General features: G+C 34.8%; 1 protein-coding gene across 1 annotated transcript in view; it reads right to left on the bottom strand.

The window, feature by feature from the left end:
• Positions 1-996: 996 nt before the first annotated feature.
• DNAH8 (dynein axonemal heavy chain 8) overlaps positions 997-17,343 on the bottom strand; it is a 148,333-nt gene continuing 131,986 nt past the window's right edge. The window contains 9 exon segments of the mRNA XM_032217125.1: positions 997-1,284; positions 1,970-2,091; positions 3,164-3,353; positions 3,454-3,606; positions 9,684-9,840; positions 13,160-13,320; positions 13,930-14,031; positions 15,713-15,829; positions 16,577-16,732. Of these exon segments, the coding sequence (XP_032073016.1) occupies positions 997-1,284; positions 1,970-2,091; positions 3,164-3,353; positions 3,454-3,606; positions 9,684-9,840; positions 13,160-13,320; positions 13,930-14,031; positions 15,713-15,829; positions 16,577-16,732 (1,446 nt within the window).

Here is a 17,343-nt window from a genome sequence, read left to right as displayed (position 1 = left end):
CTTGTATCCATTAATTATTTTGCACAAAGCTCCTCCTATTCAGAGGGCTTGGTCAGCAGATGATGGCATATATCACATTAGAACAAAATATGTGAAGGTACCTCTAATGACATTTATATTTTTCTTAGAAGCCTGTCTTGGTACTTAGTGTAGGGCAACATAGACATCTGGGCTTATTTCAGGTTTATCATAATTGTAATTTTGTTTCTTATTGTTATCTTACAAGAATCTACTTCCATGGATGTTTATATGCAACTATGAGCTGGCCACCCAGTATTTGAGAAAGTTCAGTATCATTGTCCAATATTAGTACCCTCTACTGGTCATTGTGAAGGTTTTGTCCTCAGAGGTAAGTCTGGAAGTGCTGTTTTCCCTCTGTAAAGGCACATATTATTCTAAAAATTAAAATATTCTCTGTAGTAAAATTTGTTCCAACAGCAGCCTTTATCATTATGCTTATAATGGCTGTAGGTTACATAAAGAAATGTGCCCCCTCCCCCTGCCAATGGCTTAATGTCTTCCATTTCAATCCAGCCAAACTTGCTTAAAAATGTTGTAACTGGGCTGTTACTTGCAATGCCTTTTAAAAAAAATGCCCACACACATTTCCAAAAATATTTTCTGCACAATACTTTCAAAAATGGTATATGCTGTTCTATAGCTTCTGACAAGCAGTTGATTCACCCACCAATTAAAACTTGGGTTCTAAGAAAATAGTTATATTTTTAAAAAGCCTACTTCCTACAAAAAATCCAAAAACTTGTCCCATATAATTCAAATGCTATAATAGTTATAAAGTGCAATTATCATGGAAAGGAGAAAAAGACCAAAACTTAGATGGATTTTACATTTTGACAATAAGGTTTAATATAACTAGGAAACAAAACATAACAATACAAGAATTGCTAGAAAGAGGAAACAGAATATCTAATTTGTGTGTCCTTGTGTTCTGAAGAAGAACGTTGCGTGTTTCTGTTGTAATCCAAAGACTAGAATTTATTTAATGTCACACAGAAGAGCTACTCCTCTCAGTATCCAATGATCAGGAGATACAGTTGTTCTTAGGTAGATTGCAGTGATATAGGTCAAATCTGTTCTTCTTGGCTTTTTATAAATGGGACAAACGTAGAGTTTAGGATCTCTTGGGCCTGTTGTGTTAATTGCAAATATATGTACAACAGGAAGTAAAGTGAAAAGAATCTTTGCTGTAGATTCAGTAAGCTTATTATTACGTCTATCCCAGCCAGCTCCATCCAAGTATAATCCATAGATATAAACCCCTTCCTATATAAAAAGAATGTATATTATTATGGTTAGAAAATTATCAGCTTTTAATATTATAACATAGCTTGACTGATTTAACCTGTGTGGTATAAATTATAGCATAATTAGCAAAATGAAAAAAAAATACTAGCAAAATTTGAGAAAGTAAAAGTCTATAATGTTTCTAAGTGATAATGAATAATGTAACATATATTTGTGTTTACTGAAAATAATTGAAATACCTTTTGGGCTGTGAGATTTAAAGGAGATTTCTATTTTATGGTCTATTTACCTTTCTGTCTGGGCATGGTCTCAACCTGTATATTCTCTAATTCCCTAAGAATGCAATAAGAAAAATGCCTTGAAGAATCCTACATTTCCTGCAAAGCCGCCACCCCCACCCCGCCCTCAGATGACAGAAGCAAATAAACCTAGAGAAGTTTTTGTTACAGTAATGTCATCATCCTCTATCTCTCTCCTCCATATTTGCTACTTTGGTAATGGAAGGTAGGAAAGGAGTATGTCAGAGCTACATAAGTGAAAAACTAATGTGCTTTCTTTCTCTTATTGGTCATTTCATTGTTGAAAAATCTAAAGTGAATACAAACCAAGCATTTATTTTTTTTTTAAAATCAGGTTAGAATGATCAAACACAGAATTAGTTTGGAAATTAATGCAAAAAAGGATGTATCCATGGTATACTTACAGGGGGGGCTGCAGTGATCTCTTCTTTGACCTGTTTCAGCACTTCATTATGGATGGTCACTGTATCCAAAGCCCAGCCTTTATGTGCTCTTGTAACCTCTTGTCTCATAGCTGTTAGAAAGCCTGTAAAATGGGCCAAAGAATAAGACAGGTTTAATACAACCTTTTTCTTACATATATATATTTATACTGTAGTGTTTTATGCTAAAACGTTCACATAAAAAAGAACCACTAAAATAATCAGTAAAATTACCTAATACAAAAAATAAGAAAATACAATTATAAATATGCTTCTGATCTGGTCTGGTCTGGTTTATATGTAGACTAAGGCCCTGGATTGTATTTTACATCTGGAGAAGCATAATGCTTTTAAACTGGGAGCTGAATTTGGTCAAAGAAAGAAATAGAGCAATAAACCTTTAGAAGAACTATACAGGGCATCAATTCATCACAAGAGTCATCAAACTATTGATGAATACCAAATAGCTTCAGTTTTCTGGCTTATATTATCTTTCCCCCCCAAAAAATCTGTAAATGTCTTTTGTGAATAAAACAAAGGAGCCAATAATGGGTGGATAATCCTCTAATCATGACCAGGATAAGAATTTCAAAGGCAATCCTTAAAAGAACATTGAATTTTCTAAATCACTTTATGAAATGCAGAATTTTGTTCACTTGATACAATTAATTTGTATCAGATAAGTTTTCATTTAGTTATTTCAAATTGTAATAAAATTCTATATAAAAATGGAAAAATCCTTGATAACTGTGCCTGCATATTGACTTTCACCTATCTGAAACCAGCTTGTACATGTTAAAAGTTTTAGAAAAAACTGTATATATTTAATATGTATGGCTTAAATGATGCTATATTCACTGTTTTCCTTAAATAATCAAATAAAGAGAAATATGACTTTCACAAGAATCTTAACAGAAATCCTGAACAGTAATATATACTGTAATTTATCACCATGCAATTGAAAAAAGTTATCTATCTATCTATCTATCTATCTATCTATCTATCTATCTATCTATCTATCTATCTATCTATCTTAGATTTCTGCCTCTCCTTCCATATGAATGTGATAGAATAAATCAAATGAAATGGAAGTGTTATGCTTTTTAATAGTCTAATATGGCTTCACTCTTGTAACATAACATATTGTTGATTTTATTTATAATGATTGATATTTACCCTGAGGATTAAAAAATCCAGTCATCCAAAATACATGTGGTCTTCCTTCAAAGATCCAAATACGGAATTGGGAATTTCTTTCTAAAAGTTCAGTAAACCAGAAACCCAGGGTAGAAGAATCCCATGATACACGCTTCCAGAGCTGAGGAATTCGAGCATCGTACATGTTATCAAGAGCGTCTCTTAGGTTCTGGAGAAGTGAAAGATAAGACATGTCATGGTGTATTTGAATAGAAAATGTCTTTATTTCAGAATGAATGATGATTATACATAATACTGTACTTGGTTACCTCACTCATAATAATAGTTCCTTCTATGGCTAGTTTAAGGTCAACAAGGCTGTTTCGGACTATTTTGATAACTTTTTGCATCCGGTCAATTTCTTGGCGAAGAAAAATGTTCATAGAATTAAGATGGCCCATTTTAATCAAACGAGCTTTTACCTAAATAAAAATCATTAAAAGAAAACAAGTCAATCAACAAAGTATTTAGGATAGCTTTATGCTAAATAAAGAATACTAGTTGATAACCTGATGGAGACCAGATATTTATTTATAGGGGGAAAACCACTGGACCAAACATAATTTCTAATGTTGGATTTTTCCCCCATACCAGAGGATGCCCCCTTGTGGCATACTGAGGAGCTTGTTACCATGGCAACTCCACTGTGCTGTACAGTAGAAGCCATTTTAAGGCACAACAGGCTGTATCTTAACAGAACACAAATCCCAAGGGGTTTGGGGGTGTCTTACCCCTCCCCTATTATTTGTTTCCAGAGAATAAGTTTTCTGTGTACCAAGTTTGGTTGAAATTGTTCTAGGCTTTCCAGAGTTATGCTGAAACATACATACACACACAGCCATTTTAGATGATAGATAGATAGATAGATAGATAGATAGATAGATAGATAGATAGATAGATGATAGATAGATTTAGGCAACAGTATTCCTATTTTTAGTGCTATAGGATCTCCCTGTATGTTCATGTGCACCAGCACTATAGGGTGTATTATCCTTACAATAGGCTGGCTTAAACAAACTTTAGATATTGGTTTGATGGTCTATTGTAAAAATATGCACAGGAAATCATGTGAATATGTGAGAATAAAGACAGTAGATTATGAAAAGTAAATTTAAAAGTTCAATCCAGAAATTGATCATGTTTTACTGATAGAGGAAAATATTAGTAGCTAAGGGTTGAAATGAAGTGCTCTGATGATATTACTAGTTTGGGTAATGAAAAATCTGCAAAAAAACAACCAAGTTCAGAGAGCACCAAGGACCTCCGATGATGCTTTTGTTTTAGAAAAAAAGAAGTATTATAATGCTATTGCAAAACCAAATGTATCCTTAGAACTCTAGTATTCTTGTATGTGTTAAAATAGTTATAGTGGATTAATTTCATGAAGAAACTCTATGCAGCCACCATGAATTCTAATGGAGAATATCTGTGAGCAGCTCTCAGTGCCTTAAATCACTAGACATTATGATAATCTAAGGTCAGATATACAATGAAAATGACTATCCAGTTAGTGGAAAGCAATTCAATTATTGCATTCTTTCATTTATTTAAGATTTGTAAGCCATTATTGCAGACAATGAAGATAACAATTTGAGAAATAAGTGCAGTAACTAACACCAGTAAATATATACTACATTTAATAAAGCTTTTATGTTTTATTCCTTAAATTACAAATTTGTATTAAGTTTTTTTATTTTATATGTGTATACATATCAATGCGTGAATGGTATGATACCTGAGTAGCCCTCTTATTTCTATCTCTGTTTTAACTTTTTCCCCCCTCCATCATTATTATGTTCAAAGATGTGATAACATTTCATTTCTGTTTTCCATCCTCCATCTGTTTTGTTATTCGTGTTTCTATTATTTACCTTTTCACATCTGTTTATATTAAATTTCCATCTTTTCTTTCTTTCATTATTCAATATCTCAATATACATTTCTGGTACCAATAACAATGATTTAAAGCATTTAAAATATATCTATTTCATTTTTTCTAATACCATCATTCAAACCTTAATTTTCAATTAAAACTTAATTCTTATTCATACATATATTCATGTCCTTTCCAATCCTCTAGTCCATATAATTCTACTATTAATAATCATGTTGACATTAAAATATATTCTTTCATTATCTAATTACCTTTTGTTTAATTCTAGCATTTCACTACTACTCATATACTTATATAATTCTAATATCACACATTATTGAACCACTTTCATGAAATATTTTTTACTTTACTTTCTCTCTCATTTTTCCTTATCTAACATCTCTTGCCCCCATCCAAATTTTTAGTCTTCTTTTTTTGGGGGGGGGTTGCCCCCCATATTCTTCTTTTAGATATTTTAAGCCTTTTAATTCATCTGCCTCTAAATCTATAATTTGACAATACATTCTGATTTTCTCTCCCCTCTCCATCTTTGCCCACTGTATAGTTTTAAAGCTATTTGTTCTAACTCTGTCTCTTTTCCCAACTATCTTCCTGTTTCTTCCATTCCCTTTTCAAATCTTTTAAGATATTTTCCTCCTGTTTTAATTCCCTATTCCCTATTAATTTTAACACTATCTCCTCATTGTTGTCTTCTTGTTGCTTTCTTGTTTCTGCTGTCTCCTCCGCTTCTTCTGATAGTCCATTCTTTCCTCATTGTCCTGGTCTTTATTCGTTGTTCCTTGTATTATATTTTCCCAGTTTTGGTCTATACGATCAAATATTTGCATCATCTCCTTATGTTGTTCCTATATAAGATCCTTAATGTTTTGATACATCAGCTCTATTCTGTTATCTCCACTTAATTCCATCTTGCGTTACGTTTTTGCTTAACAAGTCTCCTTTTGAGTCAATTGTTTAGAAATTTTTAAAATCACAATTTTAACTGTCAAATCAACAAGTAGTCAATCCAATTTAGAAAGAAAACCAAGGGGTTATCCACATCTCTTGCAATCACTTTTATTTGTTCAACAATATTTAATGGTCTCTTGGCTAAATTTCTTATTTGATATATAAATCTCCAATGGTTTTAAAGTAAATACTTGTAATCCAACAAATATAAATGATTATTACCAGGGTTGCACAGTTCTCTTTTTAGCAGCGGATGGTGCTCTAGTTTAAACTTGCCACAGGCTCTCTGTGTTATTGCTGACAATTCCGATTTTAATTATTTTAAATTGTAAATCCAATAAGTGGGCTAACTTAATAAAAAAAGCTAGGGATCTAATTCCAGCATTAACAATGCCTCTTCGATACCACATCTTTTACTTTGAGAGTTCAATTTTCTTTTTCTTATTTTTTTAAAATTCTGTTCTTAATTCCTCCGGTATTTTTTTTAACGCGCTTATCTGCTGCTGGCAAATCGTTCTAATTATATTTCCCCCTTAGATTCATTGGGGTCATTTTTAAAAAAAATGTGGGTGTTGGTTCTTACTTGATACGCCCCTTCTCTGGGCAGGTGGAGACAGCGATCATGCATGGGTTAACTCAGTCAGTAACCAATAGAAGTGAGTCTACCAAAGTGATGTCATCGCCTCTGAGGAGCATGCTCCCACTTTTTTAGACTCAGTTCAATTGGAACTGGCTGTGCTAATCGCTTTCTCCTCAACTATTTCTTAAAAATTGAATAGTTTAATTGAATTTAATTGGATTTCTCAAAATTACAAAGGAAATTGGTCTTTCTAAATTGATTCTCTGGTCTGGGCTCCTGTAAGGTCTCTCAATAGCCTTTGGGGCTGGAGAGTGCTTATCGCGCCTAATTGCAGGCTTGCCTGTGAAAGCCTCGGGCTTCTGCGGCTTCGTATTTCAGCAGAACCAGCTGAAATAGTCATGGAGGCTCTAATCTCCTCAGCAGGGAAATCCCAGGCCTCTGCCTTGCCGCCGGTGCCACTAATTGCCACCTCCGCCTCCAGGAGCCTCTGAACGCTATGGGGAGCCTCATTACGGCCGCAAAGAGCCGCCTGTCACTGAAAGAACAATGTGACTGCCTCTGCGCCTCCCTATCATTGCTCTGGCATTGCTCTACATGTCCGCAGCTTCTTCCCTGGCTCCTAGGCCTCTCTGCAGGGCCTAAAACCGCCCACTCTCACTGCAAGGCCTCGGTTACCTCATGGTGCCGGCCCATAGGCTCTGTAGCCTCAGTGACCATTAAATTTGGTGCGAAGATCATTTTGAGTCAAGGAAATGCTCCAGAACAGTCTTAGGTGTTCAGACCATCCCTAGCTTCATGAAAGACATGTTTGCTGCTGTTGCTCCTAGTCTTCAGATGAGGGGGCTTTTCTAGTCAGGGAGGAGAGATGTGGCTCTCATCAACTTGTCAGGCAGTCCCCCTTTACTTCACCACCTCTCCAGGGTGGCTATGGCTCAATTTGAGCCCTCCGATGAGGAGAGGTTGGAGCCGGGCTGCAGAGCTTGCAGTCCTCACTTCTGAAGGCGCCGGAAGTACAACTGGAAGTCTGAGAAATTACAATTTTAATATTTGCTTCATTGTTTCATATCTTTTCTGGGTGAATATGGAATCTTTTGTCATTGCTCTTGAACTCCTCATTGAAGTTTTAAAAGGCAACACAGATATGCCAATATTTACAGCATCTTGACTATAAATATGAAAATTATTCATTAATATACCCAGTTGCTTGCAGTTATTACAGTCTAGGGATGCACATGACTTTTCATGTGAAATATGGAAGCAAGGGAAATATTCTCATTGGTAAATTATTAGCTAATAATTTTTCCTTAAGCCAGAATCATTAGATACATATACAGCTAAATTCATATTTTAACATCATGAAGGGACTCATTTCCTTCTTATGTAGCATCTGAGGATTTCTTCTACCAGCAGGTTTAGAGTCCGTGTAAAGCAAGATGGGTGCATTTTTAAAACAAATTATTCTCTACAAAATAAAAGTCCTATTTGGGTCCATTGGAAGCAGAGAGTTATAAAGCAGGACAAAGCATTTCATATTCCATCCATCCATCCATCCATCCGTCCGTCCGTCCGTAGAATTCTCTTCATTCTAATTTAATTTGTTGATATTATTATGTAATGACATCTTTTTAGTGGTGGTGGGAGACAGGAACACCTCAGGAAGACATCCCTTTTTTAAAATTAAAAAGTATTTTCAAAAACACACAATAAGAAAAGAAACAGCTTTCAATAGATACCAGTGAATGAGAAACAAAAGAAGCAGGGATATGTTTTGAAATTATTTGCCCTGAAAGCTTCTACTTTTGCCTCTTGTTCATTAACATTTAGTACAGTCTAAGGAAAGTGATTTTAGCTCTTTTTAACACAAGAATTATATGAAGAGATATAAAGCAGAGTAGTGGAGAATCACTAGCTATAGACTTTTTAATAAAACAAGCCCCTTGGAATTAAGATACTAAGAGCTTTGAAAATACATGTTTAATCTTAGGCTTTCAACCAAGCAATGCCGATTGCATATTTAAAAGAAGGTGATGTTCCGATGATAATGTTGGGGAGCTCAGAAATGAGCCTGAATAATTTCTGGCTCAGATTGAGCCTGTTCAAAGTGTTCAAAAAACCACAGACCTGGGACCAGAGTGATCCTTTCAGCTCCTGTTTAAAATATTAGTAGATACTTTTCTTTCAATCAAACAAAAAGAAAAGGGTTGGCATCTTTTATTTAAACTTGGCTAAGCCAACTCATACCGTACCAACCTTTTGAATCCATACTGAATACCATTTGCTGGGGGTAAGTAATGCCTATCCTATGGAAATCCTCCAGAATAATAAATATATGGTCCAAGTGAATCAATTACAGTGTTTCTTAAATTATTGCAAGCCATATAGTTCTGTGCTTTGGACTACAAAACATCTCAAGCCATTATAGCCCCAATTTCATGCTTTATAATTATGATATTTTAATTCTGTTTGCTGCTCAAAGTCATTTGTTAAGGGTGGATATATAAATTGGATCAATCAATCAATTCATACATAAAAATAATAAATTAGGATGATGTTCTTTTGTTTCATTTTGTCTAAATACATCATTTTACATTTTGCCAAGAAGTTTGCCAATAAAATATTGTTCTAATAATTGCTGTATTATTTATACGATCCTTTGGCAAAATTGAAATAGCTGCTCCATATAGTCCAACAGAGCTATTTGGATCATATCCAGAACCCATCCTCACTTCTGATCCTTGACCAGAAAGAAGATAATTTAAAGCCAGGGTGACTTGTATGTGTGTGCTTTTGTAAAAGCAATTGTAAAATATATTGAACAATACCATAAAACTCATACCTTCCCCCAAATGTTAAATCTGTTCCCTACAATCATGCATAACACAACTGTGATATTTCTGTGGCTTCTGGGCAAGTATGGATCATGACTAGAAAAAGAATTGCCCACTAGCAGAAGTGTGAAATTGACACACAAAGAAGAGGTTGAGAAGAGTATTTTCTTTCAGCACTCTTAAACAATACAAAGAGTTTACCACTATGGATTAGTATTTTCATGCTTATGTGTACTTTAGAACAATTACCTCATGGGGTATATAATCAGGGGGCAATTTCTCAAGCATATCTTCAGCTAATCTATACACAATAGCTTCTCGAGTTTCTCCTACTCCACCTCCACTTTCTTTTGGTTGAATATTGGTTATAGTGTTCAAGACATCAGCTGCTGTGTTACTCTGGTATCTGAAAGGAGTATTATATGATATGCAATAAAGTCAGAACTTATAAGAATTATAAATTGTCAAATAAGATTACTATAAATAACCCACAATGAAAAGCCACCGACAATTCAATGGATTCCTGCTATTTCTGGCATTGGGGAAACAAAGACAACACATTCATTAAACTGAGGTTGATCAAACCATGGTTGGCCATGACATTTGAATGTAACCAGAACATGGCTTTTATATATTTCTGGACTTTAAAACAGCCAAGGCGAACTAACAGCTCATAATAAGGAGCACAGTTTCAATTATTAGTGTTTTTTTTAATCTTAACAGGCTTCTGTCATATTTTTTCCCTTACCATCTCCTCAAAGGAGGAACCTGGAAACTTTTATTTAGGCTAAGTTTCAGGTTTGAGTTTTTGAGGCTCTAAAGTGCTTTGGAATTTTTGAAAACAATTTGTTATTCTTGACCAGATTGTCTTCAAGATCTACAGCTATTAAACATGTGCTCTGTATATAAATTCAGCATTGCTTTGAAAATATTTTAAGTTGTAAAGCACAGGAAGGTATTACTGCTCCAAATAGGCTTTCAGGGTTTTAAATTCTAAAGCAGAAAAATTGAGGTAAAGAAAGGACCCGTGGAGAAAAATCTAAAGCTTTTGTAGATTCCCCAAACAGTTAGATACTAGTCTCTCAAACTAGAAATGTCATTTAAATTCTTCAGTATATTATTCTTTAACTATGCATGGTGGATGGAATTCTCAACTCATATAGCAAACTACTTTTTAAAAAAGCTGCTGCATCCTAGCATACCAAATGAGGTTGTTGAAAAACTGGTGAGGAATTAGCTATAGCGGATGCTTGAAACAACAGATTGTCTTTAAAAAAATGTATTATGAAATCCATCCAAAATTGTTCAGCAAGTGGTGGTCTTAAAACTTGATCAAAGAAGGTAACAAATAAATAAAATCTGTCTTCTTTTCAGCCATAGTTCCAGACTGATCAAGCAGTTCCAAGAGATGAAGCAACACAAGAGATTCCTAAGCATCTGCTGCACAAAGTTGCTCAACTTCGCTTGGAGTTGGATTCCAGTTGGGAAGATCCCTTAGAAGTGATCAAGGCACATCTATGCCCTGTTATCTGGGTGGACTTCAAAACAATTGATTCTGAAGAAGTGACTGGGAGCAAGCTGCTCAATTTCCTTCTGGGCAAAATTCAAGTTGCTTGAATTACCTTGAAAGCCTTGCATGGCACAGGACCAAGTTACTTCTGAGACTGCCTTTTCTCAAGGACATCTGCCTGTCATACCACATTAGAAAGGATGAGCATGTTCTTAAGGCCTTTCCTTAAAGGCTGCCATCTTATGGGACTTAGGAAGTATGCCGTTTCCCTCTTTCCCATGAATACCATTTCCTCTGAGCTTTCACAACCCTCCCCCCTTTAACCTAAAAACAAGAACTGGCATTCCACTCAAATGCTAGGAGAGGGTGACAACTTGTGCACTGCATGGGAAAGTTTGGCTGTAGTTCCAGATCTTTTGGTTTTAATGTTTCTATTACAGATGAATATTGTTTCTTAGTTGTAAGCCACCCACAGTTTTGTTCAATATGGGCAGCTGTATAAAGGTTTTAAATAAATAAATAAAAACATAGGACTTTATCATTGACTGTCAATTACAATTCAACCTGAACCAAAATGCTTATGTCCTGATTACCACTCCTTTGGACTGTTGCAGTTTATATGGGATTATATTAAAAGATACCTTGGAAACTGCAACTGATACAGAAAGTGGTGGCGATGCTACTAACTGGAGAAATACACTGTTGTAAAATTCCACCTATTGTTTAGGTTAATGCACTATCTGATAATAGCTTTTTGTACCAAGTTCAAAGTGCTGGGCATTATCCATAAAACCTTATAGAGTGTATCAGGGATTGTTTTTGTAAGCATGATTTGATATCCAGTCTGGTCAAGTATTGAGAAACTGCCTCCCTTGAGAGAGCTATGGCTTGGGATGAAATGTCAGGCTTTCTTGGTAGTAGTTCCTATACCCTAGGATATGCTGCCTTTGGAGTAGCATAGAATATAGAATCATAGGGCTGGCAGGAACTTCAGAGGTTTTCTGGTTCAACCTTCTGCTCAAGGCAGGAGCCTTGAAGGATAGTTGCCAAGTCTTTCCTTTGGTTTAAGACACAGCCTCAGGCCATACTATAGTGATGGTGCAACTGTTGTGTCATAGTTTTTTACTTTATGCCTTTTCTCTTCTTTCTGGGAGATGCCAGATATTCATGTTAATTTTAGAAAAAAACCAAGGAATTATTAATAAAAGACACTATTTCTGATGCACCCTGGATAATTGAGAAAGCAAATGCCAAAAAGAAGTCAGTATGTGTTTCCTTGATTATAAGAAAATCTTTCATTGTGTTGATCGTATCATGCTGCTCAGAAAAAAATGGGAATCCCAGAACATCTCATTGCCCTTATTATAAACTTATACACAGATCAGAAATTCACAGTATGATGGCAAAGTAGTGAGGCAAAGCTCTATGCTCTCTTTGCATTTATTCAACCTGTACTGCAGAATATATATTAAGAAAACTGGAACGGAAGAAGAGGAACAGGATTTAAAACAGGAAAAAAACATGAAGAGCCTGATACTATTCTGATAACTTAAAATATGAATGATCTACAAATGCTTGTAATGAAAGTCATGGAGCACAGTAAAAAAAGAGGGACTAAATATAAACCAAGTGTTTGAACTTTGATAGTAATGCAACTGAGGTATGAATTATAAGGAGAGAATTTTTGAAGCTAAAAATAAGAAATAACCTAGTAGGGGTAAAAATATGCTCATATACATTTTATTTCTATTTGAAACTGCTTATCAGCTGAAATTTTATTTTTAAACTAGAAGAGCTTGCTGAGAAATTCAAAATTATTACTTTCCTTCTAATTTGTTTAATCTATGTTCTGCTTATAGAAGTGTCAGCCAGATCATTTAATATAATCAGGTGGGACAAAAGTACTGTTGAATTTTATGCTTGAACATTTGGGAAATGCTTTATGTTTATAACACAATCACACTAATTAAACTTTTCAATAGCTATACTTTACAGCACAATTTTGGGCATTTGACTTGAAAAGTAGGTCCCAGTGATTTCAACAGAGTTCAGTCCAGATATATGTGCATCAGCTTGAATCTTTAATCTTTAGGAAGTCAAGGAAAGCTTCCTTAAATTTTGCATTCATTCAGACTCTGAAATTCCCACTAAAATGGTCTTTGTTGCTAAATTATCTTTTTAAAAACCTGAATATCAATTTGTTAGATCTGCTTACGTTATGTCTGCATTAGGGTGGAGACCAAAGACTTCAGGACTATCCATGGCAGGGAGAGTTGAAATGTAGTCTTGATATTGCTCAAGAGTTTTGCAAACTGGGATTTTATATCCAGTATAAAAACAGAAAGTGTTTTCAAACATCTTCTCACTGAACCAGACCTATATAAATTAATGGTGAAAAGTTAACAGTTATGCAATTCAAGTAGAAAAAAAGAAATTGGCTACTCATTAAAGCCAAACTACATCAAGACTGTTAACTGATTCATTAATGATTTGAGAATGTCTTTCCAAAACCTATGAAAGAGACATATTCTTCAATCTAGCTACAAAGTCCTAATGCATTGATCTTAAGGGAAATGCAGCAACCAAAATGAACAAGCTTTAATTTTTCTAGCAATTGTGGTTCCAAGTTTTAGGAAACTTTTAGGCAAGGTAATCTAAAGGATCCACTTTCTTCTTGTTTCAGTTGTCCACTCATTTGGCATTGGCCCAAACTTCCTTTAAGGAGAAGGGGTAGTAAAGAAAATTTGTCAGTGGTATAGAGAGCAGGTGAACCAGTGAAAGGAGCAGCGAAAGAACAGGGCCTATAGGAAACCAAGGTTGGCATAGGCCCCCTGTGACAGTAGGAGCTCTGTCAAATGTCCAGCAAAACCCTGTTTCCAGAAGATGTATTTCTTACAGTGACTGCCTGAATGTGTTGAAAGTAAATTAAAAAAAAAACATTCTTTAGTTTTATTTGACTAAAACTGTCTCATTTTATTTTCTTACCCTTGCAAAGCAGTTAAGAAGGCGCTTATCATAATCATCAGTAACTCTGCCTCCATACTGTACTTCTCCAATCATGTATCGGACTGTGCTCCAAGATATCCCCTAGGTAAATGTGGGAAATGGAAAATAAAAATATGTATCAAAAATTGAGTTCTTAGTCATAGTCTATAGTCCCTTGCGCCAGTTTGCACTCTGTTTATATGCAGGGATCTTGGCGTTTATCAAGGAGTGAGATTTGGATTTTCACCAAATGTTCTTTTCCTCTTGATATTATTATATCTCCCAAATTTTCATCAATCCAGATAGCTGAAAATGGTTAACAAAAAAAATCATTTGCCAATTTGCTTGGGTATCCAGTTATATATTACAGTTTTAACTGCATGTATTTTAAATGTATTGTGGGAAATGCTGAATAGCTATCTAAAATATAAATGATGTTTTCCTTGTTGTTTAAGCCATTGTTTAACATATGATCCATCTTATAATAGATGCAGATATGCATACAAAAGACGGTGGCATACCGCATCATATACTGCTGTTTTGGCTTCAGTTTTCACTATTTGGCAAGGCATATTCTTCTTCTTTCATTATACAATCCAGGAAACTAAGAGCACATAAGGGCTTTATGAAGCCAAAATGTTGTCTGTATAGCGCTGCCAGCAAAAGTAAACAAATGGGCATTGTTTTCACACTGAGCCCTTAAGTTAACGCTAGTTGTGCAGGTAAGTGCATTTGAATCCTAATAACAACAATATTGTGCGGATTACAGTACCATTGGGAGGCTAAAATCACTCTGTACAAGATTACCAGCTCGTTGCAATCTCTTGGCTTAGCAGGGCAGTGTGGGAGAATAGGATGCCTCTTACACACTCTAGATTGATACACTTATTCTTCTGAGAAAAGACTCGGCTTCAGAAGAAAGATATGTGTGCATTTGAATTTATATTATTATACCCAGCCAAGGAATGTTTCATTTTCTTACACAACGTGATCAGAAATACATCTCCTCTTTCCTTCATCTGTGTTTCTGCACTCTTTTAATGGTCCCTCACCATTGCCCAAAATATGCATTTTGATTCTGACGCCCATAAACATACTTCTGAAACATTAATGCCTCTGTCTAATTTAGCTGTGCAGTTTGGAAGTAGTGCCCTTTGGCTGGGCAATAGTCCTGCAATTCAAAGCACATTTCTCCTCATAATTAAACACTATATACCCTATATTTTAAAAAGCATGTTTGCATAGTTAAAATTCATGTTGTAAAAATGGAGAAAGATTTTGAAAATAAATGCACATGTGATTTCACATGTAAGAATTTTGCCCACACTGAAGGATTATGGCTCTGCTTATGAAATGTTTAAATTAAGATATTTTTACAATACAAGGTAGCAGAAGAACAGTACTGATAGAGATGCAAGAGTGGCTTTTGATTTGCATTGCATTAGATTTGCTATGAAATTAGCTAAGCCAGTTCCGGTGAGAACAAGATCATTCTGCCAATTCTTAATTAAACTCGATCCTGCACACTCCTCCCTGATACCAGCTCCTGATACCGCCAGGAGATTTTTTTTCCCCTGCAGAAATTTTTCCACAATTCGTGTCACATAAAGCAGTTGTTTGAAATACAGGGGGCTGAGGAGTGAAGGGCTAAACTTTTCATCCATATCATATTCATCTATATTAGTAACGAAGCTGCATCTCCAGTGAGCCTTAGAAACCTGTGAAATTTTTATCCCATTTGAGATACATAACTATTTGGCAGCATTTCTAAGTACAAACTTACTTTCTTAATGTCACATTCATCCAAATGATTCTGTATAAATTGAACACTGGCTGTGAAGTCTGCAGAATTGAATTCATAGGGAATATTCCAGCCCAAAGGACCAAATTTTCGTCTTTCCTTATTATAGAAAATAAATAACAAGTAGTAATTTATTTAGATGTATGAATGTATATGTATATTGCTTTTTCATTAATAATAATAATATTTTGTTTAGGAACTTCCAATATCCATATTAGAGCTATATCATTATTAATCTTTCTTAGTATATAGCTTTTATACAAATTTTGATTTTTTTTCATGAGCAAGGCAATCTTTTTTTAAAAGTGCAAATACCATTACTGACATTCACATTAATATAGCAAACTATTTAATATAAAGATGGACATTTTCTTTCTGTGAATAGTTTATGCAGTATAATACATGTATATACACCTGGAAATAATCCAAAATTCAGTGTACTATGACAAGTGAACCTGGTATAATTTCCCAAATTCTATTCATACAGTAAGACAAAGGGTTTTAGTCTTTTTAATTTAAATTTCTTCTTCAAAAGATACAAGAAATAATAGTGTTAATATCATACTATTATTTAAGTGTTATTCTTGGTCAAAATATAAATAAGGAACAGGGAAATAACAGGGCTATCAATACAGCTAGAAGAAATAAAATATTTAAGCTGTCACCAGGCTTTTAAATCCAAATAGACGAACATTTGGAATTGAGGAATGAATTTACAATGTATGGCCTTCATTTGGCATGAGACATACAAAGCTTGTAGGCCTCAATAAGATACCAGAATGATTTATTGTGGTTCCTAGAGAAAATGTTCCTTTAGGCACAAAATGTGCTATTTGTCTGTAATACCTGAACTGTGGAGTGCAAGAAGGCCACTGTGTACAGAAGAGGTTTCCACATAGGCATATTGCTGACATCAAGCAAGTCTTGATTTATCCCAGAAAACGTTCTCTTCAAACCAGCTCGTACACCTTGTGGAGGTTCATTGGTGAATTTTATTGAAGTCTGGCATAACATGAAAAAGGGTTTATTATTTCTGATTCCAAAGGAGGCAAGCCACACTGTTTTGAAAACTAAAGGTCAGGGCACATCATTTAGAAAATGATGCTGTTTCATCAAGTCCACAAATATAACAAAATGTACTAGTTAGAATGTTTACCATAGCAACTGCAAGGGCACAGAAAGAGCAAATAAGGATATGTTCATGATAGGCATCACACAGATGCTGTGATTTACACACCTGTAGTACGTAATAGTGGCTTTTGCATGATGACATCGTTGTGTGCATCTCAAGTAATATTTGCTGTTTTTGCAGTTTACTGCAAATGCTACTATGACTGGGCTTATTGAGCACTTGAATGAAGGAAATGTGATCAAAAATAAAAGCACATGCACTTTATATATGTTTCTGCATTGTCTTACAAGGCTATAGCACTTAAATATCATCAAGGTAATCCACCTCATCTCAGCATATCAATTTAAAACCTTAAAATAGGCAATCATAAAACATTTAGAAACTTTCATTTTTTCTCTTATTTCTTTCTATTAATAGGAATTTCCTTTTCCAATGCCTACATTTTCCCAGTGTTCAACTGTTTCGTCCCAATCCACATAAC

This window comes from Thamnophis elegans, chromosome 4 (genome assembly GCF_009769535.1).
Source record: "Thamnophis elegans isolate rThaEle1 chromosome 4, rThaEle1.pri, whole genome shotgun sequence".
In the NCBI taxonomy this organism is placed as follows: Eukaryota; Metazoa; Chordata; class Lepidosauria; order Squamata; family Colubridae; genus Thamnophis; species Thamnophis elegans.
Note: the sequence above shows the minus strand (reverse complement) of the source record. Positions and strands in the feature narration are given on the sequence as shown.